The sequence below is a fragment of the Atta colombica genome, unplaced genomic scaffold (genome assembly GCF_001594045.1).
Source record: "Atta colombica isolate Treedump-2 unplaced genomic scaffold, Acol1.0 scaffold41, whole genome shotgun sequence".
NCBI classification, from domain to species: domain Eukaryota; kingdom Metazoa; phylum Arthropoda; class Insecta; order Hymenoptera; family Formicidae; genus Atta; species Atta colombica.
The window spans coordinates 850,327-878,214 of NW_017259520.1; the positions used below are offsets into that span (position 1 = coordinate 850,327).

The 27,888-nt window shown below is 32.9% G+C and overlaps 1 protein-coding gene across 2 annotated transcripts in view; it reads right to left on the bottom strand.

Annotated features, from left to right (window-relative positions):
• Positions 1-1,071: 1,071 nt before the first annotated feature.
• The window catches only part of LOC108691161 (polypeptide N-acetylgalactosaminyltransferase 2), a 207,275-nt gene continuing 180,458 nt past the window's right edge, over positions 1,072-27,888 (bottom strand). For both annotated transcript variants that reach the window (XM_018198818.1, XM_018198817.1), the window contains exons 4-10: positions 7,500-7,598; positions 5,478-5,545; positions 4,577-4,828; positions 3,826-4,041; positions 2,306-2,525; positions 1,828-2,038; positions 1,072-1,341 (exon numbers count right to left, since the gene is read on the bottom strand). In XM_018198818.1, the coding sequence (XP_018054307.1) occupies positions 1,072-1,341; positions 1,828-2,038; positions 2,306-2,525; positions 3,826-4,041; positions 4,577-4,828; positions 5,478-5,545; positions 7,500-7,598 (1,336 nt within the window). The remainder of the gene's footprint in view (positions 1,342-1,827; positions 2,039-2,305; positions 2,526-3,825; positions 4,042-4,576; positions 4,829-5,477; positions 5,546-7,499; positions 7,599-27,888) is intronic.

The window sequence follows — 27,888 nt, forward strand, 5'->3', positions numbered from 1 at the left end:
TACATGATTCTGTTGAATACATAAATTTTATCAGCAAAAGTTCTAAGAAAACTCTGTGTATAAGTACTTATGTCTATATTGTGTATGAATTTTGAGAAAATATTGTGAATTGAAGAATTATTCACCCACATGTAATATTTTATATTTCTTTCAATCTTTGTGCAATCTCTTAGAGAAATGATCATTTGGTAATTATAAAATATGCGGTATTTCATCGCGTATGCATCCCCAGTTATTTTTTAAAAGTTCAATTTTTATAACACCTTGTACTTCAAAAATTAGAAATTTTTGTGCCTTATGGATTTCTTCGAAACTAAAATTGTTAAGAGTGGCTACATTTTCGTTTGTTTAAATCAATCGTACAATGTACAAAGTAATTTGTAAATTCAATATTTGAAACAGTATGCATAATGGGATTGCAGTACCAAAATCTTACACAACTTCAATTGCATCACCGTTCATACACACGCTTCCATATTTTTTATATATTATATTATAAATAATTTTACACTTATCACACATCGATCGCGAGACATCATCCTATCAGGTTAATCGTGGTTCGTCAGTGTAAAAGTAAGATGACCTAGTACCTAAGAAAACGATAGAAGCGATAGAAATCTTATAGATGTAGAAACTAAAGATTGTTGATTAGAGTCACATATATCAAGCAGTCTTAAAACAGATTTTCACTTTCTTTTGCGAAATTATTTCCGTTCAGTTAGCGTGTACCACTTTTTGTAGCATCAATAGAAGAAACTTCTTAAATTTCTTCTATATATATATATATATATCTAAATGTACCACCATCCGAGTCTTAACTCACGAACGTAGAAGTATGGTAAAATAGGATTCTTCATCGATATCACATAAAAGAGATCGTGAAGAGCCACAATTGCAGTCACGAAAATTACGTCGATTTACGATAAGTAACTGAATCGATCCGCTCGCGCGCAATCAGTTCCAATATAACGCACTTCTAATGTGATGGATTTCGTTATACGGTGATCACATCGTGACGTATAGTGATAAGAGAGAGTCTGCGGGTGAACGTGTTCACCGCAACCATATCAGCTAGTGATTGTGATTGTAGAGATGCCACCTCTGCGTTTCTGCGTTTGAATCGCACTTCTCCGCCGTTATACCACGTTGCGCGTGATATCGCGAATCCACGCACACGGGGATTCTGGTATGGCGTATCAGACCACCCTCCATATGTCGCCACTTCTGGTTTTCGCTGCCATCACAGATTTGCATTAACAACGTCGTACCCTTGGCGTACACTGGTAAGGTCAGACAGAGATCGTGGTGCTTGATTAAGCCATCCTTCGTGAGGCCCCATTCCTGCAAAACATGTTGATTTTGTAAAATTGTTTAAAATAATTACTTAATAGGCAAACTGTTAGAATGCCAGCAAATTGGCAGCAAATTCAAACAAAAAAATTCAGCAGATTTGATACCATCTGTGTCCATAGTTCGTGTTCTGCCAGTAGAGCCTGTCGATATACAACTGGACAACAGAACTTGACAGCAACTTGGTGGTAGAAATAAAACAGAACCTCTCGAATGTAAGTTCTATTCGATTTCTGCTATCAATCTGCATGCTCAATTTCTATCACCAATTTCAAATAGTGTAAATAAATTCTGTTATCTTATTTACTGTGGCATTCTATTCAGCATTCAATATAACAGCGTCAAATTTATAATCTTCCCGCTGACAAAATTTATCAGCACGTTTTATAAAATTTTTATAAAATTATTCAAGCACACTTGACTGACTGGATTTCAATTATCATTCAATCTCATTTAATCTAATTAAAAAATACTCACCTGGTTACCACCAGTGTCATGACAAGGATAAAGACCGACATTTCCATCAAGAAGATGACCCATGCTGTCTAAACAGGCAGTACCCTGTTTCAGAGATCCCCCTGGACCACCCTCACTCGTAGGTATAACTAATTCAGGATATACGTTTTTCAGATACCAACTGAAAGGCTTGCAATGTAGTCTTCGTTTTAGCTCCATTCTATCCTGTATGCTGAAAGATACAATTATTCATGATTTGCACATAAATTGCACATAATTTTGTATTCTCTAAATAAATACTCTATATTGTCTTTAACTTAACAAATATACCTAGATTATAATTTAAAATTAAAAAAAATAATTGTTATGCATAATTCATGTGTTCGATCTATCACAAACTTCAATGTGATGTTAAATAATAGTTACGATTAAATGAAGAAAAATCAGCTAGAATATTGTCTAAAGTTTAATTGAGACGTCAGTGCGCATCCAGACTTACTTTCCGTAAGGGATGTTTCGTGCTAACGGTACGGCGTTGTAGTAGAACTGTTTGTAGTCGTCCATCCATACTTCGGCGGCGCGCCTCGTGTTTCGAGCAAACACGTTTCCGCTGCCTCCGGGGAACGAGTAAGGATGACGTTTACGAAATACATGGCCCACACGTGAGCACGGGATAATCTCCAAGCTGCCACCACATTGCCACACACGGAACGATATTTCTGAAAGAAAGTTACAAGTGCACGCAGTAAGTACAAATGTTCAACGTGAGAACAAAGATATAGAAAGAAAAAATGCATAAACTTCCTTCTCTATCATATTGCCTCATATTATTCCTTTCATAGGTTGTCTTGTGTTAATAGATTAAATATTAAAAGAATATTTATCATTTCTATGTAAAATAACAAGTTATATTATATTCTATATAAAATAAAGAGTTATACTATTTTATATTTTGTATAAAACATTTCAAAAGTAGTAGTTGATTAATCAAAATCTATATTAAAATTACATTTTAAAATATACATTTGCATAGGTTTGCTAGCTATTGAAAAATACTATTTTAATGTAGAGGTTTCATCAAAGTTATGCTAAACTGAAATAGCGTTAGACTTTCCCAAAGAAACTCAACAATTTCTCTTCTGTCCGAAATGGGGTCGCAGTTATTTCTAACTTCACACTTCCGACATATATTGGTTTGCTTGCCGTGTTTTCCACAAAGTTCTTACAAACTGCACACAAGATGGTAGTTTCTGTCAAAGAGTTCGTTTCCTTCGTATTTGAAAAGTGTAATAATAGATACAACACTTTTCTGACAACTTTCAAATAAAAAGTTTTGTGACACACATTAATTTTGCATTATAAATGTATTATATTTTAATTAAACGTTTGAATATAAATCTTATTTAAAATTTAATTTTACAGAATAAATTTTAATATAAAATTATTTCTTAAATTGATTTTTTATGAAAAATAAAATTAAATAAAAAATTTTATTATGCGCTATGAATAGAAATTGTATTGAGCAATTCTCTGCGAACTGAGTTATTTTCAAGCATTTATTTGCCCAGCTGTCTGATACAGTGATGAATGAGCTAATATTTACACCGGTATGATGCTTTTTAATAAAATTTAATGGGAAGCACTCATTAAAACTTGTTGAGAAATTATAACTTTCGACTGTATTGATCCAATAAAAAGTTTATTCTGCTGCAAAATATTCATCATGAGTTGCGCATGCCTTGTAACAAAGTTTTTATAAAAGTACATTGACCACCACAATGTAATATCTTTCAAAGCATATTTACAATTTTGTTTTAAAATAAAATAATATTACCTTTAGAAAATGGATATGAATATAAATATACATATAGTGCTGATGCAAAAATATTCAGACAAAATATTTTTGCATATTCTGCAAAAGAACAATGCGGTTGAAAGAATTTAATTATACACAAGAATGTGCGTGTAATTCTGTGAAATTTCCAAATACTTTGTACATAAAACTGTAAATAGTCCTACCGAGATTTTCACCGCCCCAAACATCCATCTGAGTATCGTATTTGCCGAGTTTCTCAAAGTACGCTTTGTTGATCACAAACAGTCCGCCAGCAATCATAGGGGTTCTAATGGCTTGTGTCGGATCCTTTTGTCTCGCCTGTCGTTCCGTCTGGCTGAGATATTCCCATTTAAAGACTAAACTCCAATCGAAACCACCCCTAAGATCGGCGGAAGCTCCTAGAAACGAGATAAAATTGTCTTTCGTTCAGATATTTCAAATTATTTACAACATGAGAGTACAAATTATCGCTATACACGGAGAAAAATGAGAAATTTTTAAGAAATTTTTATTTTACAAGACTAGTAAAATTTTTCTGGCTATTTATTTTTTGTGAATTTATGACAATTTCACTTGCCTAAAAGTAAAAATATCAAAGGGAAAAAAATTACAGTTATACATTACAATTACAGTAAACCATTCAAGGGATTATTAATTTATAGTAAAGTAAACCTTGCTATTCTCAAGACTGTACAAACAATTCTCAAAATTTATTTTACGAAATGTAAAAAGTACCTTATAATATGGCTGTACGACGATTGCTGATTTATCAGAAAAGTAAAGTAAATTTTTACATAAGTGGGCGCCTGTATGGCGTCCCTATGGATCTGCTAATTCCATAAACTTTAGTAAAATTTTAGTGCATGTTTACATTTTTCTTCATGTATAAAATATATGCAATTTTAGAGAATGTCGATTTTCATTGGTACTTACCAATATATTGAAAAGTATCCATGCTGATTACATCAATCACAGGACATACCACTCGAGTTGGGTCTTCAGCTACCCTTTCCAAAAGTGGTTCGAGCCAATCGGCGTTGCATTCACAATGCGAGTCTAAAAACGTTAGCACACTCGCGGTAGCTGCATCCGCACCACGGACACGCGATCTCATTAGGCCTTCTCTCTTCTCATTTCGGATCACACGAACTTTATGGATTCGCGATAACTCCTCACCGTCCTCGGCTGCAAACAAATCAATCAAATCTTTATTCTATATTTTTGCTGTGTAATATTTTTAATTTTACATTAATTTAACTTATCTTGCATTTATAAAATATTTATTGTTCTGAAAATGTTGTCATCTGTTTACTACTCAAGCAAAGTATTCAAATAATTCTTTATTAAACAAATATTAACTTCAGATTGAAAGAATTAAGCATGTAAAAGAGTTCAAATTCCAAAATCATTATTTAATTGATACTTTGTTTAGAGCGGTAAATGTTATAAATGATGAAATAGTCACAGATTATTTTTTAATGACATTAAACATGATATGAAATGTAATATTGAACACAATTTTCTGAAATTGTGTTTAACATTACATTAAACGTAATTATATATAAATATACATATAATTAATATTTTAATTATATTAAATTGCGTTAAATATTGTATGCAGTATTATCTTCGTAGCGGCTTGATCGAGTAATTCACGAGTAATTCACTCACTCCTAATTTTGTATATCAAATTTTATTACGATTTATTTCACATTATATTTGTTGTACATTATAGTTTATGAATTAAGTAAAAAATTTAAAATCTGCTTAGAAGTAAATAATATTACATTTTTCGAAAATTAAAACTAATAAATTAATATATAAAACTACTTACGATGATCACTGAAATCGTCTACCAAAATGATTTCCTTGATTAAATGTTCGGGACTTCTGTTCAGTACACTAAAAGCAAAAGTAAAAACTTTCAATTTAAAGTTAAATATTAATTTTTTCAATTACCAATATTTACCAATACTGCTATACCATTCTTTGTATTATTTTATAATTTTGCAAATAACAAATTAAATATGAGAAATGATATGCAACAATACTTTATCATTTTTTTCATTATATACATTTTATGTTAATTACGATAATATTTTAAATATTAAATATTGACGTAAGATCAATTTTTAACGTAACACGCTTTTTCTCGAGATTCAATTTAAAAGCCGATATGCCATTTCTTTGCTGAATTACTATCATTCACTTCTATATAAATTTTTCCGGTCGATTAACGTCGAATAAACTGAGATTAAGAGAAGAACAGAAGCTTCGGGAATTGTCCCATTGAATCTTTTATCAAAGTTTCGAAGACTTAGTGCACCACTTGTCCCTTGTTTGAGCGTTCTCGTATTGCCCCAACCTATTCTGTTCGTGAGTTTAGAGTTAAGAGGATTGTGTGTCACAAATAATTAGAGTTCTTTCCACTAATTAAAACTATCTATATTCACATATATTGATGGAAAAAGTATAACTTTATGATTATTTCTTAAGTTAATCGTGAATGTTAATAATTTTACCGTGATTATATCGATAAAACAATAAAATATTATTTTATAAATTTCTTTTCTGTTGTTAAGCTATATCGTATATATCGCTCTTAAAGTTTGAAAAAAAACTTTGATAAGATATGAAATCGATCGCGCAGAATTTCGCCCGTCGCATCGAGATGGTGGTGAAATGTGGCCTCGTCGCGGTAATTAAGACTTCCTTTTAATTTCATCGACCCAACGCGATAGGGCCAATATATTTTCTTGACGCCGCCATGTTACGGACTTAAATAAATTTTCCGACTCTTGCCTGCTTCCTTCTTCCGGTTCGACGAGAGAACTTCGAGCAACTTTTGCACGAAGGTTACCTCCGGCGAGTAATGTGGCTCGTACTTTCCTTCAGCGAGATGTCGCGTAATAAAAAAAATGCTTTAATTAATATAAGAAGTTATGAAAAAAATGTAGCGATTTATGTCTCTGAACAGACGATAAATGATACTAATAAAACGGACAGAATCAGTTAAAAGTACAAAATATTTTAATCGCTAAAGTTGAAGACTAAAATTGGAAGAACTACATGGTTTAAACAAGAACTAGAACCATACATTTCTGAAAAAAATCTATTCTTTTCGTTTCATTTCTTCTTTATCACATAAAAAATGAGAGATGCTTTAGAAAAATATAAATACAAGTTGAAAGTCTCATTTGTAATTTCAACAAATTAAAAATTTATAATTGAAATGAAATTTAGATTAATTAAATCATCATTAATCAACTTTGTATTATCCGTCAGAATAAAGAAGCAAAAATGATATTTCTTCGTATTCCGACATTCTTCTTATATCGAAGATCTTTCGAATTCTTCGGTTCGTCACGTCCGTGTGTACGAGCGCATAATAAACATGAGGAATAAAACGATGGAACGACGATTAGAAAATTCCATTGCTATCGCCCACTTTCGAATTGAGAATCCTCACGCGCTTCCCGCAACCCGTTGATGCATCGAGAATTGAAGATCGCCATGCCATCTATCTATATATGATCGCGTAAGAATTTGCCTATGGATAATTACTTTATATTTGATTGCAGAGATATTCGCATATTAAATATATACTTTATTCGTAGAATTTATTTAATCTTTTTGTTTTTACAAAATGATTAAATAATCATTATTTATTTTATATAATTATTTTCTCTTTTATGTTTATCCATTTGCAATAAAAACGAAATAAATGTGCAAATTTCTTTATCTTTTTTTTATTTATGTACAAAATATATAAAATAACAAACTAAAAAATGATAGATTTAAATGTTGAGCGTAATTGTTTCACATTTTACGTAAAACAAAGTTGTTTCTAACTTACCTGACGACAGTTCTGAGTAGTGTAGATCGTGCCTCGTTGTGGAAAGTAATTATAACGGAAGTCGGTGGCAGATCCTGTCTCCATTGTTTCATCCTACACCTGTAATGAGAAAATAACATAATTATAGTAGTTGTCTGGATGTCATCAATAGATAAATGTATAGATAAAAATAGATTTAGATATAAATTAAGATTAATGAATAAATAACAAAACTCTATATTTATCACATTTATATTACTTGCGTAACATTGATGCTTTCTTTAATCTTTCAATACAGATTTATCGAATGTACAAACAACAATAAATATAGACAATCATTAATCGCGTATAAAATAAAAACGACAAGCAATTCTAGAATAAAATTTTTAAAATCTGCAATTTCGTCGTGGGATTAACGTTATGTTGTTTGGCAAATGGCCAGCGTTTCCATTATCGCGAGACATAACTGATTTTTCAACGCAATATTAGAACCAGCAATATCGTTTAATCCTCAAACTGCTTTAGTAGACTATGTTTTTGCGCCCTAACGTGTTTATCGATATGTTCTACGAAATTGTCTTTCGATTTTATGGTTAACAACAGATAACATCATATTAGTACGATGTTTCAATATTAGTTATTCGATTAATGTAACGAGTTATCAGTAAACATTGATTGCTTATCAGTGTTTATATTTGCAGCAATTTCATGCAAAGTTTACATAAAATCAAATGACTATTCCCGGTTAATGACTAATTAAAATATAATACAATATTTGAAAAATATTGAAATTTCATATTTGCTCTGATTTTTTTATACTTTTCATCATTATGGCAGTAATAGAAATAGAAAGAAAAAAAAATTGAAATATGATAGCCGTGGACTTACGAAGTGACTTAACTACTAAACATTACATTTGAGCAGAAGAAAAAAGAAGATGAAGAAAGAACTAAAGGGACGATCCCATTTGGGGTACTGGCGCGCAGAGAGGGTACATAAACGCGGCCAGACGACCAGAACGATCCCAATATGTCAGCCCCTCTTTGCCGAGATAAACTCGCGGGACGTGCGTTGAATGCAGTTACCTCAGTGCATAGGTGCGCGAATGCACTTTTTCGCGCCGTCGCGCGTCAAACGAGATCGCGAAAATTTTGCACCACCGTCAGAAGCTACCACCTCGTATGCGAGACATCCGCCGCTGGATAGGAAGATGACTGGTAAACACGTGACTGCGATTTATCCATCCCCAAAGAGAGTCAGATACGCTTTTGAAATAAACCAACGCAACACTTTGTGTGTTGTAAGAAAAATACTATACGTATTTTGCACTGTGAAAATGAATGATATTAAAATTTCTTCAACTAGATTATTTCATTGATCTCAACCCTCCTGTCTGTAATTATATTTTTACTCCTTCCGTCAGAATTTTTTGTCTGGTCCAAGTTTTTTTAATGTTTTAGATTAGATTTTCAAAAAATGGAAAAATTCAGAGTTATTTTCAATGTCTCTATTATGAGATAGTTTAGAAGATTCATTCCTTCTTTATTTCGGAGAAACTTGAATAACTGTTTTCTCAAAACAAATTCAAATTGCAGACGGAAAGTTAATCAGCACTATAAATAATTTTCACTGTAACCTAATTAGCCATATTTAATAAATAATTAGTATAGTTTTAATTTATAGCAAAGCATTTTTAACGTTGCTGTTGTCAATTATCACTTCACTGAATTAGTCAAAGTTTTATTCATCGTTATACTTTTATTCAGGTGTAATCAAGCGACTTGAGTGACGGACAAGTTCAGTAATAAGTAATTTAGATATTCATCACCGTAGTTATCCTCTTTCAGACGCCTCCGCTTCGTCGCTTCGCCGAGGCGGGAATCGACAAATTAATTCGGGAGACCATAATTTCACATTAAAGTCAGTTAGTCTCTACGGCGTCATGTTTTGCCAACAACAAAATTGTGCGCGCCAGCGTTAAAGCAACCCGGCAGATGAGACGAATCATCCAGACGGTTTAATTCGAAACTTCAATTTGGGATCCACTCCGTGCTACTATTCGCTAAAATAGATAACACGCCCGTCTGTGCGATTTTATTGAACGCTCGATCGCATATACGATGTTTCACGAGTACATATGTATGTACATACTTGCGAATTGACCATTGTCAGAGAATGCGTCCTACAAGATAGAAAGAGAAAAAGAAAGAGAATGGAATGCATCTGTGAAAGCAGTACAGAGTGTTGCAATTAAAATAAATCGATAATAGTTTATTATCCTGTAAAAAGTGACTAATCTGAAGCAATAATATCCAATAATATCGATTCTCCAGATAAATATATATAATGCATGATCATTTTTCAAAATAATTCTTGCTTAGCAGCAGAGTATATTGAGTATATTGAGATTATTTTTGTTAGGAACTTGAATTGGGTATAAATAAAGAAGTTTACGTTCTAGATTAACTTTATACCAAGCGCAATAAATTTTTATTACAAAAGTTATAGAAATATAATATTCTAATTTATTATAATTTATAATCTTGTATTTCTTGCACTCTATTAAAATACTTATAAATTAAGATGTTTGTGCAAAAGTGCAACTATGAGCATAAAGAAAAAGACAAAAAAACGCATAAAGGACACAAAACGAAATTAGGACGTTTCGGTAGTCTACGGAAATAGAGCCTTTTTTACTCGAGAAACCTTCGTGCAATGCTCACTTCGTGAGCGAGCTTGCACGGAACTGGATATTAAATTTTTAATCCATCACCGAAGTGAGAACGAATATTCCAGGGAACAAAAAAGCAACACCAAAAAATGTGACAATTGAGTTTCTGCTTCCAATTCGATTTTAGTGATTATTTAAGTGTAAGTTATTTTCGTCGTGATCTCTTCTTTTATAAAACGGCTGCATACTAATCCTAGTAGACGAAGATGAAATATACACACATCGGAAAAAAATAACTTATATTACTTAAAGCTTTTAAGTGTAATATTATTACTTTAGTATAACAAAGCTTCAAAATAGTTATTAAAAGGGATTACAGAGATTAACAAAAAGATAGATATTATAAATAATTAAACATTTGATATTGATGTACTATTCCTAGGTAAACAAAACTAGTTGAATTCTTAATTCAATTTAATGATCCTCCATCTAATATGAACACGATTAAATTAAGTTTATTATTTATTGTGACATAATAATATTGTGACAATAAATCATAGATAAAATAGAGAAACGTTGCGCTAATCAATGAAAATTAATATACAAATACGATGATCTATTACTGACATTGCAAATAAATATTACATAAAAAGTACAATTTTGGATCATCATAATTTTGTTGGAAACTCAAACTGATTACTAAAATATTTTTTGCATCATTGCAAAATGCTCATTATTTGTTATTTTCCAACAAATAATTACTTTGATAATCCAAAATTATTTTTTGATGTACCCAGCAAAATTTTGGATCTTTCAGCAAAATCGCTCTTTTTATGATGAAGAATATTGAAATATAAAATTGTACACATGCAATCTTATGTTCCAGGGATTTTTAATCCTTTTTTTATCGTTTATTATAAACTTCGCTGAATTCGCATTGATTTCATTTTGCAAATTCGGTGTGTTACATTTATAAACATTCTTTTTAATACGCAGATAGAAGTTTAATGGGGCGATACATTAATCGCGCGTGATTTTGTGTCGCATTGCAAAATGCATTGAACGGGTTGGCGAACGCGCAAATCGCGTTATCGCCAAAAATCATGTTACTCCAGGACATTGTGCGCTCCCGAATCGTGTTTTGTCCGTGCGATGAACGTTAATTTCGGAAAATGCAAAAAGCATTCCCATGCTAGCTGCAAAAGCGCGTTACCGACGGGATTGCATCCTATGAAATCAGAGTGCATCGCGCCCTGGTTTACAGATCTGTTTGATGTCACGAAAAACGAGGAGGCGTAGAAGACAGAGGAGAAGGAGAAGGAAGAGATGGTATGCCGCACAAAGTTTCAGACGATACATTGTTGTTGGCTACAGTTTTAACGCCGCTCCTAATGGATTACACACGTCTTACGGACAGCGTAAAATGACAAACATTTTATACAGCACTCGCAAGAACGTATACTTTTCCTTTTTCCAACTACACTTTATACGATGAGTTCCTGAAGAAGATATGGACCATATTGAAAGAGAAGACATACATGAATAAAAAATATGATCAAGACGGTTCTTCGTGCCTAATAATATTTCTTATAAATATGGACCAGGATATGAAACAAAAGCAAACTAAATATGTCGATAAAATCCATTAATGACATCCTTTAACTTTGTCAATGTTTCTCGAAGATTTGTTTTGCTCCATTCGCGACAATCAATTCTGAAAGTGCCGAATATAGATTTCCTCTGTTTCTGGAAATTCTGGGCTCAATAAGTCTCGATTCTCGTGACGTATTGAAGACATCGCTGATTGCTTTTCCATTTGCGGGTGACGGGCTCGAAATACGCGGCGTAACTCCCATGAGTGCGAACCGCCCAAAGCTAACGAGTTGCTCGTCGTCGTTCTCTGTCATAGGAGACCACTCCTGCATTGTACGACACGCTCGAACGGATTGTGCCGGTACACAAATATTATTTTAACGAAGTTACGGGGCTATCGAACCCATTGGTGGTCCGGTCACGCGAGTGTTAGTATCGATTTTCTCTTTCGTTCGTATGAATAGTCTGTATAGCAGCCGTTTTTAAAACACAGACGCACTTACGAGAAAACATTCTGCACATCCGTTTTTTGGACAATTTCTGAAAACATTGCGTAGTAAAATAAAAGATATTCGGTTTTTTATACATACTTTATTTGTATAACTTTTATGGGTTGGAAAAACACTCGACGCCAACATGACATGTGTGACATATGCAAAATTTGACGTTTTAAATGCTTTTATAGATTTTTTAGGAAGCGTCGACACAAATCTTTTTCCCTTCGTTTAAAAAAAATTTGTAAAACGTATAATATGGTTTAATTTTTATATTTTGAATCAGATATGCAAATTTAAGAAGGATGTAAAATACGATAATTAAAATATTCCATTAAATGCAGTAATCTAGACTTGATTAAACAAATTTTCAATTTGCCATTTGCTAAACGATATTACAATTTTATGAGACATATCATATTGACAATGTAAATCGATAATACAAAATAAAACTGATAATATTGAATCTGGCATTTAATCAGGATTCGGCAACGAGCATATATCATTTAATTGAGCGTGATAGCGTCGATACGTGTCAATTCACAGCAGTGTCGTTAACGCGATCGGAATAATACGAGCGGAAGGGATTAATTTGCAGCAACTGATCAGTCGTTTAAATTCATGTATCAGATTACGAGTTCGAGACTTCGAAATGCGCACAAAACAAGTATAAATGTAATCATTTTGGTGGTAATTGAATGTTTAATCACACTGCGTAAATGTGTATGCCTCGTCGGTCAGGTGTCACAATAATCGATTTTGTTGGTAATTATGAAGGATTGGGTGCTTCGATATACATAATTGTTCTCGTAATTTAAAAGAATAGTTCTGAAATTGGAAAAATGCAGAATCGTCGTTGCCAATTAACTTCACATATGAGTACGAATCATCTAGTGGACGCGTAATAGTATTATGCAACTCTGCTTTATATATTAACGCATATCCAACTTTATGTCGAAACCAACGAATAATGTTTGCGACCCATAGTGGTAATCACATTTTGTTGCAATAGATTGTACTCGTAATTGCTTTTTAAGTAATCAAGTTTTCCATAACATGTTTTTTTCAATTTTTGCGATACACATTGCTGTGTTGAAAAGTGGATTTCATAAAAGCCTCTTAATATCAAAAGCTATTATCGAACTTCAAAACCATATGTTTATATATCGTGCCATAAAATGTAAATTTTGTCACGGTGAATTTTTATTATTTTATTATTTTTCTATATTAGTTAATTTGTTTTTCTTTAAACGATCATATATATGATCGTTAGTTAGCTTTTTACCTTATGAAAAGTTTATGCCATCATTCCTCTTATATGCGTAGCGACTCTAATGCAGAATTAGAGCGCACACTTTAACTGGCGGAGATCATAAATTTCACCGATTTTATCGAGGAAAATTTAGAAACACTATAAAACCTCGTCGAAGGTAGACGTATGCATATATGCGAATATATCGATATTAGGCGAGTTTAGTAGCATATTAATCTACGATATTCGAAACATTTAAACACAGTGATAGTATAAGGAGTTTTTTTTAAGTCTTGAATTATTTGCAAAACTCTTTTTCCCTTTCTTTTCTTGTATAAATGTTTCTCTCTCTCTCTCTCTCTCTCTCTCTCTCTCTCTCTCTCTCTCTTTCTGCGTACATAGATTATTAAGAGATATTCAGATTTATATATAAATTAATACATGTGATGTAAAAAAAAACAAAAATTTAAAAATATTAATTAGCAATCGAATTAAATCCTATTTGTTGCGTGATTATTAGTATAAGTGATTTACAATCATTCGTAACTCTCGTTTTCCTTAGTTACGATACATGACCATGAAAACCCAATCCACTCAGTTTTCATCAAGAATTCATCGGAACATCGATCTTTCTCACAGCTTCACGGTTGTAGCCGAATTGAGCAAACATAAATGCAATGAGGATTTAATGCTAATCTATAAGTTTTTTTTACATAATTATAGTTTAATTTTTCATTTTAAAAAGTTTCTAAAATATGCGAATCACTCTTTAAAACATTGTCAAGTATAATAAATTTTTGACAACACACATAAAATAAAATATTATTTTATAATAAAACAAATAGCATTTTATGCACAATTAAATTCAATTTTATATTAAAAATATATTAAAATAACAAGTACAGAATAAAACTCTTTCGCAAAAGAGATTATGTTGTCAAATCTCATATTTCTCGTTCGCAGGAAATGATTAATTAACTACAGAATTGAACAAGACAGTTCCGAGAAATCGCTTAATGAAGCTGCGGAAGAGCATCGCATTGCTCTCGGTTCGCCGAATTGGCTAGTAAAGTGATGCGAGCCGTCCTTAAACCTGTCCATCCGGACGCGTCAGTATCATTATTCAAGTCCTGCCTGAGTAGACTCTCCTCCGGAAGGCTTTGAGACGAAGAGGAAGGTACGGATCGATGCGCACAGGTGGATGCGAGACACAATGAGGACCGGAGTCACTACTCTGCTGGACCAGCTACTATATATCGCGGTTTCACGATGGAACTCGAAACTTACCTCGTTCTGCCATCGTGGAACTAGCTACTTAAGGTAACGGGAGTTCCGGCGGACGATCCTCGAAGGATCAACACGATCTAACTTTCCGACCGGCGGAATGTACTGTATGTATTATACGAAGAGAGGAGAACGGGCTGCGTGTTTCATGAGTAATTATGCAATTCTTTCATGTTTCAGCTTCTTGATCCTTAAATTATTTACAGTTTTAGCATAAGGAAACTAGCTTCGAGTGAGGAGATTATTTCAATTAGAGGAATCACATAAGTGGTGGATTCCTCTGCGATTAACTCAAATAACACTACATTCCGTTTTCAGAAGAGAAATAATTTTATACATCAAGAAAAGCTAAAATGTACGTCATGATGTAATAAGAAATAAATCTTATCTTTAAGGATAGATTGCAAAACAGTCAATTAAGTAGTATAAATGGAGGCCTGAATTGTTTTTTTAGGTATGCAGGAAGCAATTTATTTTATTGTAAATCACGAAGAGATCCAAATTGGTACCCTGGAGAATGATTGATGCTATTTTTATTTTAAGTTTTTATATCGCTTTGAAAGAATAATTTGTCTCATCGAAATGAGCTTTTCACTCTTAGGAAGAAAAAACAGACTAATTACTCTCTCAGTAAGAAAAAAAGACTAATTACGCTTTACACATGAAATAGTATCATACGATAATCGAGCGAACAAATTATTAAGGATACACCTGATGGTAAATTACACATCTGTAGTTACACTTTACATTCATCGCTTCCGGCAAGACGGTGTATATCGACGTTTGACCCGCAGGGAGAAGAGCTGCGTCAAAACTAGTCGAGTCAAGAATAATGGGCAGACCTGCTAAACATTCGGGACGTCGAGCAATACGTAAATACTCTCTTTCTCCCAGCTAGTGCATCCTTTCTCTGATAAATTGGAGGAGAAGATTGACATTTTCTCTTTCGGAACATGGAGTGATAGAAGCAGGTAAAAGCGGCAAACATTAGCAAGCGGACAAATCGATGGAAGGTCGATCCCCAGGCGATGCATTAGAAACCATAGAGTTTCGCTTTGACTTTTCCGCTATCTATCTCTTTCTATGTGTTTCTCCTTGTCTCTCTCTCTCTCTCTCTCTCTCTCTCTCTCTCTCTCTCTCTCTCTCTCTTTCGTTGTCCTTATTTCTTGCTAATTACGACGTATGAGCTCTCTCTCGGCGAGTCGTATAGTCTACTGAGTCACGAATCGAGTTACTGACCCATCAATTATATATATCTTCAATTAATAGTTGTTTTTATCTTCTTCACTCAGCATTCGAAGATTAATGATTTCGCGAATATAATACTTATTTCATATAATGTATGCAGAATATTAAATATAACTATTTTTTTTTTAATTTTTTCTTCATTTATATCAATATTTATGCTTAGTAAACTATAAGTTTCAGAAAACAAAAAAAAAGGAAAAGAAACATGGAAATAAATACCGAGTCAAAATTTTAATGTTTAACATTCTTATGTCTATTTTTATGAATGTAAATTAAAAAAGACAACACAAAATATTATCAAAACTATAAAAAATTATAGATTGTTCTATTATTACGTTTGAGCATTTGTGTAAATTTGAGTATAAATTTGAGTATATTCTTTTATATTAATTAAAAATTTATTTAATTTTTTTGTTTGTTTCGATTCTAAAATTATGTTTTGTAAATTTGATGAAGAAATAGATTTTGCATTAAATCAAGTTTGTTACATATGCTAATAAAACTCTAAATATATTTGTGCAGAAGTTGTATCTATTTACTCACTTAGAAATTATTTACCTAAAAGTTATTTACCTAAAACTGCAGCAAAATATGATAATGAACTATATAAGCTATTAAGTCAAATAATTTGTTTTGTTTTTTACAGGTGATTGCAGGGCGTATCACGATATTTTTGATTGGATATTGGCTTTTTTGATTAATTTTTGCCTGGCATTAAATAATCATAATATCCTTAATTTTAATTTCAATTCAATTTATTCTTGAGTTAATTATCAACTTGTTGTTGTAGTTACTTATATTCTTACATGATTAACATCTTCATTAATACATGCAAAATATTATTGTTCATCAACATCAAATGGAAATAAGTGAATAGAAATTCTACGCTGAAAAGATTGACATCGTGTAGCATCGTGCTATTGAGCGTCAAGTCACGCGGAGCAACATCTCGGGAATCGGAAAACGTGGCTTTCCATCATTCACCTGTCCAACCAGCCGCGACACGCGCGCACGGCCGACACACATTTATCTCCACCCCTGTTGTTAAAGCGTTCTCCACGAGTGGCAAAATAACCGAGCGGGTCGAAAGAGTGCGATGGTGGTCCATTGTTATTCACGGATATCCGCGGCGAACGCACGACGTAGATAAAAGAAGAGCCGGAAACTACGGCTCTGCGTCTAGCTCCGTGTTCCACCGCTCTGGACGATGGCTCGATGGATTATAAATTGCCAGCCGAGAGCGGGAATTATGGCCAGTCCGAGAGCGTGGTCGCCAACTTTTCGTGCGACCGTGCGATTTACGATGCCGTTTTCGCAGTAACGTTTTAGATGTCCTCCAAAACTAGCTGTTAGGAATGTGCAAGAATGTGCATTTTGCACCTTTTTGTGTTTTTAGGAGAAGAGAAAGACATTCGTTTACAATGCGTCATTTTGATAATATCTAAAGAGTCAAAAGAATCTCTCTCTCTTTCATCGCGGAGACCGCATGATTATCAGATAGAGGTTTTACTTGGATAACGCGAATTCGCCGATCCTGCGATGAAGTTTTCTGACCGCAACGTGTTTGAACGGCATTTCAACACTTCAATTGTCAGCTGTGATCCTATCGGAGGCAAACTGTCCTTATAGGATTCGAATTTCCGGCTCGTTCTTATGGCCGGCGAATATGCAGCTATCTAGCGATTTCGCGGCTTCCTACAATTTAGCGCCAACCAAAACTTTATTCACACGAGTGCAAGAATACTTTTCTCTTAGTCACGAATGGCTTGTGTGCACCACAATGAGATCTGAATGTATCGGATCTGGATAATCCTATTGACATGAATAAAGCCTTGTGTTCACGATGCTAAAAATTATTTCGAGATTTTAGAACAGAGAAAGAATTAACAAATTACATAAACAATTCAATCACTAATCAATGCGATTGATCAATTCTTTTCTGATTGAGATCTCGGTCTGATTTCTAGCATCGTGAATACAAGGCTTAACACATATCGATTTCCGTGGGCTTTCAGTAAATGCTCCCAGTACAAGCAACGTCCAGGAACTTGCGTGGTTGGTAAGTGCTCCGACAGCTACTAAATCGAGTTAGGGATACGCTTGTTCGCGCAAGAGAAGCAATAGCCGACTAAATTTGACAGTATCCTATGATTGTTCCTGCACAAATATCTCCCAAGGAACACATAAATAAATTACATGTAAAGAATTTCGGCCATGTCTTTTTGTTAAATTTATTATTAGAAGGATATCATTCTGTTATGGTACAATCGTACTCACAATGGCATCCTGTTTACATTTTTCATGATGTCGTACATATTTCTGAATATTTCAATCGAATAATTATTTGAGAACAATGAGTATAATGTTCTTTTATTCCAAAGTAGATATAACTAAAAAGAAATAAAGATTTTAAAAAGGGGGAAATTTTTCATTTAATAGAAAATTATAAAATAATATCGACAAAAGAAATCTAGTACAAATCCTATCAAATGATTTTGTTATTTTCGTTTCACAACCTTTAAAAATCTAAACTCCTTTTTGAGTTACAATTTTGATATCTTTTAAAAATTATAATAAATCCAGAATAATTCATCAAAAAGTGACATAACTCGAAATATCATTAATAGTTTATATTTATTTTGATCAGCTAAAGTGATTAAATTCAAAATAAAACAATTTCTTCTTCAAATTTCATTCTTTAAAATTATCATAATTCTAAACGTTCTCTGTAGAACACTTCCCTTTTTATTTACAAAAACGACAACTCAAAATATCACTCTTGAGGTACTATAATCTCTTTAAGAATCTTGAGGACATAAGTGCTATTGGGCGGGCGGACTGTGAAGTTAATTACTTTTCATAATTGATAGAGTAATCTTACTCTTAACTCATTTATGATAATAATTAAAAAATCATATTTTTTATTCGTGTTATTTTTAAAATAAGGAAGAGAGAGAGAGAGAGAGAGAGAGAGAGAGAGAGAGAGAGAGAGGGGGAGAGAGATTATTTATACACTTTTTAATAAGATTTTATATTGCAAAAAAAATGAGTAATTACAATTCATGTCAAGAGATCGTTTTGTTGGTGATATTAATGTATATAGGGGCACGTAACTATTTTATTATATTATTACTTAGTGATAAGCAGGATAGGAGAAGTTATCACAGATTATCCTCTATATACTCGTGATGTTATGCAAATTATCAAACCCTCCCGGCAAACTCCCAGGCGCCAAGTTAGAGGCTTCCGTCTTCCATTCCCGAATGCACCTGCTGTATCCACATACGTCTTTGTATATCTACACGCTTATATATATATATACACACATCCACCGTCTCAAACTCCTTTATTTTGTGTAACTTTCATGTTCTCGTTCATAAGTCAAGATAGTTACAGAATATATTACATCGCCATTATTTATTAATTAGTAGTTGTATGTAAGTAGATGTATGTAACTGATATGCAATATGAATGAGCGCACGTGTTAATAAATATTATTATTCATCTATATTTGAAATACAATATACGACTTGATTAATGATCGAGAGTAAATAATATTTTGCGAATGTAATAATAATATGGATCGAGTTACTGCGAGCTCTGATACGTTAATGCAGCGAACTGTAATTTTCCAGGATCCGAACCTGAAATGTATCTGCATACGCTGTTTCTATCCGGACAAAATTCCACCCGGAAGATCCCTCTCGCGACAGTTCGAGATCACCGCAGAAAATATCCGGTTTCACTTTATTATTCTTTATCCCACTAGAAAATACCTCGGTCTTCTATTTTCGCGTGACGGCACCACCGCAAACAGCCTCGTAGCCCGAGAATGCCCCTGGGAGAAATGGCAACGTGAAACTACCCTATTAACATTTTTTCGGTATAATACTACTGGAATAACCAGGAGAGCTTTTCGCGGCTTTAAATTTCTGGAAATAGCATGTAAGAAAGAGGAAAGTCTTCTAAGACAATATCTTCTTTTCGTATAAATTGGCATTAATTGCACATTGATGGATATAATTTCACACAAATCCATCTCGCGATCGATTGCGTGTTCCAAATCGTTGAATAATAATTTTGTTTTTTTCCATAATTTGTAGAAAATTTCACGGATCTATCATTGGGTAATTAAATGCAGGATCATTATTGTTCACAAATGCATTTGATCGTGCATATGTAAATGTTCGCGACGTATTTATTTGAAGTACAATCAACATTATTGTTCAAAGTAAGTAAATAGCGAGCTATTTTTCCAGAATTTTCAATACCATTTGTGACGGATATTTTCCGTTGCGGCACTGAGCGTAAAACTGGAAACGCGGGGAAATTGGCCGAAGGCTCCAGTTTCGTTGTACTCATGTATATACACATACAATGCGATAAACAAAAGAATAGCGCGCGCGCACCGTCCTGAAAATATATGTTTAAAAGAAGAAGGCCAGGATGTCTGTATGAGGAGAAAGAAGAAAGAGAGAACGAGAGAAGAAGGGGATGTCTCTATGGGATTCTAGTGTGGCGAAAGTAATGCGGCTATAACTTACACGTACTCCCCCCTTGGTTTTCATATTCATGACAAGGCCTTGGATACGAGCGAAATAAGCTTCCTCTTTCTTGCTTGCCCCTCGTGTCACTCTCCGTTTCCGCATGTTTGTATAGCCTCTCTGCCGATATAAACGCGATTTCTCCGCAAAAGCTTATGATGAGATTTATTAAACTGATATTTCCCTTTTCACGCTTTTACGCGCGTAATAAGACTGCGAGATAATCTTTAAACTTTCTAGCAGCGGCTTCAACGACAGTCGTTTAACCCTAATCTTGACATTTAGCTAAATATTTTCTCTCTCTAACTATATTGTATAAAAATGTATGTGCATAAACTGTTTACGTAACGTAATCAAACGTAACCGAAGTATGTAATAGAAAGTTTCATTATAAATGAAACGAAAAATATTAAACGAAAAATTTATAAATTTGTATATAAATATAGGTGTATAATATAGGTATATAATAATATAAATGTCAAGATCCGTTTAAATTGAAAATGGAACTTTTTCTATTATTTGATATATTTTTATCGGTTTAATTTTTACTTATAATTATAAATTTTCATTTGTTTTCGATTATTTCTTAGATACAAGTTTGAAATGATTGTACTCTACTGATGATATGAAAAACACGAAAACATAAAAAAGATGGAAAGCAGCCAGATCAAGCGCGCATGATTCTTTATTTTCGAGGACATTAATTTAAGCGTCAGAAATATTTGACAAATCTTCGATGAACAACCTTGTTGGGAATGCCATGGGTCCACTTCATCAAAGTCAATATGACGTCGAGGACAGTCAACTGACCTGCGCAATTCGAAGTCATATAAATTGCTTGATTTAATGCCACTTTGTCAGATTGCTGTCAAAAAGCTGTCAATTAAAATCTGATTCGCAAAAATAAAACCGTGATTGCAAAATAAAAAAATGTAATTAAAATTTACGTACATATGTAAGATTAACAAATAATTTTATTTCCTTTGCAATTGTGCATAATTGCGACGTATTTGTTAGATGAGATGATTAGCTTTAAAATACATCGTACTATCACATTTTATTCAATTTCACAATATTTCAAATTATATATCGAATGTTTACCGTAACATATATCTTATACTTCCATTTATGGCGTTAAAATAGGTAATAAAAACCAGCTGCAGTCGACATAAATTTGTTCGAATCCAAGCTATACATCGAGATGGATATTCATATTACGAAGTAATTTCTTCTTTTATAATGCTCTGATTTTGTAACTACGATACATTTTACATTACGATATTTGCACGATGCAAATTTACCACGAATTTATATATTTACATTTTTAAATTAAAGCCATATGTTATACATTTACAGCGTAATTTAATCTGCTCTACGCTGTGAGTTTTGCGAATAATTTTTATTAAATCAAATTTTATCAAGTTTAAATTTTGACGCGATATTATTCCATTATTTTATTGTTCAAAATACTGTATTATACTCTTTATTGTTTTATAATCCAAAAAGTAATATATAATTCTGTTTTATGTTTATCGATTCTTGAAATTATTAATCCAAAGATTAATTAGTTCAAGAACTAAATTCTGCCTTCTCAGCAGCGGGTTCAATTGTTAGCTCATAGCATGATCGAAAACCGTATTTCATGAAGATCAAGAACGATCGCTGGGTTGTATAGGAGCAGGTCAACATTTGACTTGGCAGAGTTGCTACCGCAGCAGATCGGAGACTTGTTTAACAAGAATAAAGGATTTTGATTGTTTCCCCGCCAGTGTTATTTACGAACAAAAGTTATTTTCGCAGAATTTTATCTTTTTTTTTATTTTACGTGAAATATAACAATAATAAAGTATGGCAACTTCCGAGTTATTCGACGTTAATTTTATATATCAAATATAATATTTAAACAAGACATAAAATAAGTCAACTAATAAATAATAACGATTAGCAAGTGGAATAAAATCGATTCTTATACACTTCATTGAAAGATCAATTCAATTAGTAAGTATGTTCACTTGAAATGGATAATAATTTCACACAAAATTCGTAATTACTTTGTGAAATTATTATTCGAAAAAGAAGGAAAAATATATGATATACCATTCATTATTCTCTTATTTTTATCAAAAATATTTAAATGTGTTATTTTTAAATATAAATAATATTTGTTTAAAATTAGTATTTTAATGATTATTAAATTGTTTTATTATTACAACTTCGCACATAAAGTGGACGCATAAATATGATGTATCAAAATAAAAAGCTTCAATGAGAATATAGTTACTGTATTAACTGTAAATGTAATCAATTCAATTCTGCAGCTATTTCTGCTGATTTTGATAACAATTAATATCAATAATCTTGATATTATTTGTAATATACCTGTATTTGTAATATACATTATCAAGATCAACACACATTTTTTATTTAAAATTCAATACATATTTTTCACAATTGAAGAATTTATAGGTTTTGTATTTTTTAACATTATATATGCTTTATTTGGGAATTTTATTATTTGATAGATACAATCAGTACAGTCTCAGCGATATTGTAAAATGCAACCAATTCGGAGTATGTTGGAAAATTGCATTATATTCGTGACAATGCGATAAGGATAATTTCATGTCAATATGGATTGTTCGGATTTCTCCCAGCGGAAATTTCATATTGCCATAACGCATGAGAAACGATTTAGGTTTTCGTATCATTAGTGTGTATTGTAGAAACGGTTAACAATGATTTTTAAATAAAAATTATTTTGTATTAAAAAACAAATCCTTTGCGAAAAAATCAAAATAAATTTCTTTTCAAGTACGCGCTGTTATCATATCATTGTGTATGTAATGTTATACATTTTTTCTTCTTCCCTGAATATAAATACATATAAAAAAATCCATGAATAAAGAGAATGCTAGTTTCAACAGATCATTTATGTAGAATATGTAGATGATGCCGATATTCTGTTCTCTGGGTAGAGTAGCGCAACGTGGTAAATTATGCAAATAAGAAAAAGCGATTTTGCTGTTGGTTCACTGGTCTGTGCATCGCATTGTATATTGCCTATTCGTCATCGGCTATGACAGTGTGTCCACACATCGACAATACCGTTCGATGCACAGCCGTAGAAAATTCGAAAACTTCGTTTTTGCTCGAATACACGTTTGATGGTGCCGCTACTGAATTTGTCTGTCCTTTAATCTCGTTAAGCTGGATTTATTGGCCAGCATTGGAACGCGGTACAATTGCCAAATTATTCTCGCTATGATTTTAATGCCTTTTAACACTCTCGTCATGAAAGTTATAGTCTTTAGGCCTCTGTTGTTTCAAATGCGTGCAAATCGAATGTGCAGAAAGGCATGTAACAGAAAAATAAAATTTTGTGAGAGACGAAATTGTGCAGTTCAATATAAAATTTAGTTTGAAAGCACATTTTACGATACGTTTCTCGAATAAATTTAAATCGAATAAATGTCTTAGAAATTGAGAAATGATGGAGCTTTATAAATATTCATTGTGTGTACAGCTGCTATCTAATCTGGATATTTTTCATATATCTTATAAAGCGTCGCAAATCCGCAAGATCGCCGGCGGTGAAATATCCATAAGCAGTTATTTTTCGCGACTTAGTTTCGTGATTTCAATTCGCGCCCAGCGTCGAGATAGTGCACGAACCTATAGGAGAATGTAAATAAAGCTGAGTGGTCGCAGAGGAGATGCAGAGTGACTTTTTTTCTCTTCACTATACCTTTCCTTTCTCTTTCCCGCCTGTAATCCAGCGAAAGGATTGCATCCGCTTACGGCTCGTCGTAGCAGCATTTCTATTTTCTCCGCAATTTGGGATGGCGCGATGAAAGAGAGAGAAAGAAAGACTGCGAAATAAAGAGAACAACGGACGGTTGTCGCGCTGGCCAGGTAGAGAAATTGAAAACCTAATTTCGTATAAGTTTTGAGAGAGGCGTTGTTTCATTTCTCTCTGGGTGTCCTCCTTTAAGCTCGTAATTTCCGCGAAGCTGCCACAATTGCACTCTTCCGTCCGGCCACGTTTTCCCATTTCATCGTCTCATTCTCGTCTTCTTACGTATTTCATCTCATTCGCCGTGATACTGTCTGGATTTAAACAACCGCGGTGAACATTACATTAATTATACGAACGAACTGCGGCAAGGGATATGTAGTGTGACTTTTATTGCATCGTTGCAACGACGCTCGCATCCAAGAAAAGGGAGACATAAACATCAGTGGGTTATGTATAGACAATGATAATGTTTCGTACACCATGAATTTCTTTCTCAACGACCTCTTATCTACCGTTTCTGCCACTTGAATCAATTTATATTTGTTCTGTGCATCGTATACAAAAAGAACAACTACGCTAAAAAAAATTTATTAAACCTTAATACATATTTCTTTAAATAAACTAAAAAAACATTTACTTACAGTAATAAATATTTACTCAATAAAAAAATGACAGTTGAATCAAATAAATATACATTTACATTTAGTAAAAATGTTTACTAAGAGCTGTTCCAATAAATATCTATTAAAATTTCTTTTTCTCAATGTGAAATATTAAAAAATTTAATTGGGAATAAATCTAAAAAAAATTTGTTTGGATCATCAAAATAATTATGCAAAACACCCGAATTGGATGCTAGAATGTTAAAACTTTTTGCAACATTGTCATTAACGCTTAAACGTTCTACACACATTATTTTGATGACTCAACAAAATTATTTTCAGATTTATATCTAGTTAAATTTTTAGATACTCCAGTAAAACCGTTTTTTCTATGAACATTACATTATCTAAAATCTATTTATATACTTTCAGCTTCCCAAACTAGAAAATCACATTGAATCGATTGATCACTTTCAAAAATATGCAACTAGATACGTGATCCATCAGATCGCATTATATTCTATTCTAGATAATAAAAAATTGTCGATATATGAAAATTTCACAATTTGATATTGCGATGCAAATGAAATGAATCTCATCATATAATGATCTCTTCAAATGTTATATATGCCATTAGTAATGAGTTAATAATTTTCGTGTACCTTAACGACGAGTGAATATGATATATGATGACATATCACGTTGCTATTTGATGCTTTCTCGGACCAACATGAGAATCAATGAATAGAAAGGTTCATCTCGCATTGATTAATGCCGCATATAGTTACGCTCGTCGTGAAGCTCGCAATGGAATTACACGTCGAGAGATTATGGGGCTATCAGTCAAATTTACTCCACACGTTTCCGACATATCGCAACGAAATATCTAGCGTTTTCTAGACGGAAAGTATTTTACGAGGAACGTGCGCCGCAGTTCATCTGCTCGTGCGGAGTTCACGTATTTCCACTAAAACGAGAGGATGAAGCAAAAAGATCTTGAAATCGACGAGATAGAATCGTGATCGGGGGTGGACGCAGTAGTCGGCGGAATAAGATGCGACTCTCTTACGTGGGATCTCACGTGAAGCTCCTTACGTGAGGGAAGATTGAGTCACGTTGCGGACACGAAGCGAGACCGAGATAAATGAGAGTCGTCCGAGAGATCGGCGCGTTAAGAAGACACACGGTACATAGATAACATGCACACGTGAGAGAACTTTCCCTCGGTTCAGCAGGAAGAGCATCAGTGCGTACGCATATATTGGAAAATGTATAGTACAAAAAAAGTTTTATAAATATCTGGTTAATACGTATAGAACAAAGAAAAATTTCTTTAAACTTGTTGAGAAAAAAATTGATCCAGATATAGATATTTAATTTTATATTCAGAATTCTTTGTACACAAAAAGAATTGCTACACATTCTGATTTCTTACAGTGAAATCTCACTCCAAGAGAATGAAAATATAACCATCTTGAAAAAAAGTGAAAAATATTTCACTTCTTGAAAAGAGTGACAATTTTCACTCTTTTTGGAGTAAGATTTCATTCCTTTGAAATGAAAAGTTGTATTTTTACTTTTTTTGGAATGAAATTTTACTGCAAGAAATTTAGAATGCAATTATAAGGACTATTAACAATCTATTGTATAGAATTTATGTATAATAGATATTATTATTATTTTATATTATTTTTGTGAAGAGAGAGAGAGAGAGAGAGAGAGAGAGAGAGAGAGAGAGAGAGAGAGAGATTCACGTTGATTTTATCTCCACCGTGGGAATGGAGAAATGGAGCGTGTTCTCAGTTAATTGCATACGAGAGAGAGATCCCGAACTTGATGTGTAATAATTATGGACGATTACCTTGCATCGAGTTCGGTATCTTCCTCATGCAATTAAAGAGTGTGGGAGTGACGAGAGAGAAACGATGTGCTCTTATCTAATTGCGCCAAGAAAATGTCGGACTTAACGTTTAGTAATTGGCGGCATGACATATACAAATCACATCTTTTGCGATTGAACAACTGGAAAGATTTCGCGTGTCAGAAGTGCATCAAGAACGAATAATAATTTAAATGTTACGAAAGCTTTCACCGTGCATTGCCGATCGATAATCATGCGTTGTATGGTATGCTAGATAGATATGATTTAAAACGATCATAATAAAAGTCTAATAGAAATAAAATAATGAATATTTAATTAATGATACTAAAGAAAAAATTTTTCTGGAGTAAAAATTTAGATACAAATCGAAAAATAATTTTATTAAACCATTAAAATAAATAACCGGGCAAAAAAAAATTTCAGGCATGATGAGCAATGCCGCAAAAAGTTTTGAAGTTCTAGTAATTAATTTGAGTATTCTATATAATTATTTTAATGATCCAAAATTATTTTTAAATCTATATCTAGTTAAACTTAATTCCGTCCTTCTGTATAACAATTTTTATACTTGTGACAATTAAAAAGAGATAAAGTTTAAAAGTACAGTTATTCTTTGTTGTAATATACCTTTGTTAAAAATATTTACCTAATTGAGTCTAAAATATGCAATATAAAAAAAAAATGCTCGAAAGTGAATAACAGCTCAAATTCTGCATGATGTACGATAATGAAAAGTGATGTATCGTGACTCATATATAAATTTTCGGTCGATAATCTGCAAGGCAGCCGCGATTGTGTTTAAATTATATTCATTTTGTATAAGCCGAAAATTTTTTTCAATTATAAATCACTGATATAAAAGCGCAATGGCTCTGCGATTTCACACGCGGTTGTTGAATTGGCATTTCGAGTCGCGAGCTACAGAATTTATTCAAAGCGGTCGGCAAAAAGGGCGTTTAGTTCTTAATGTGAAACAAAGTACCTCGTTCCGAGCACGAGAAATCGCTCGTCTTTTAAGCGAGCGACTTGACTGGATCTTAAGGA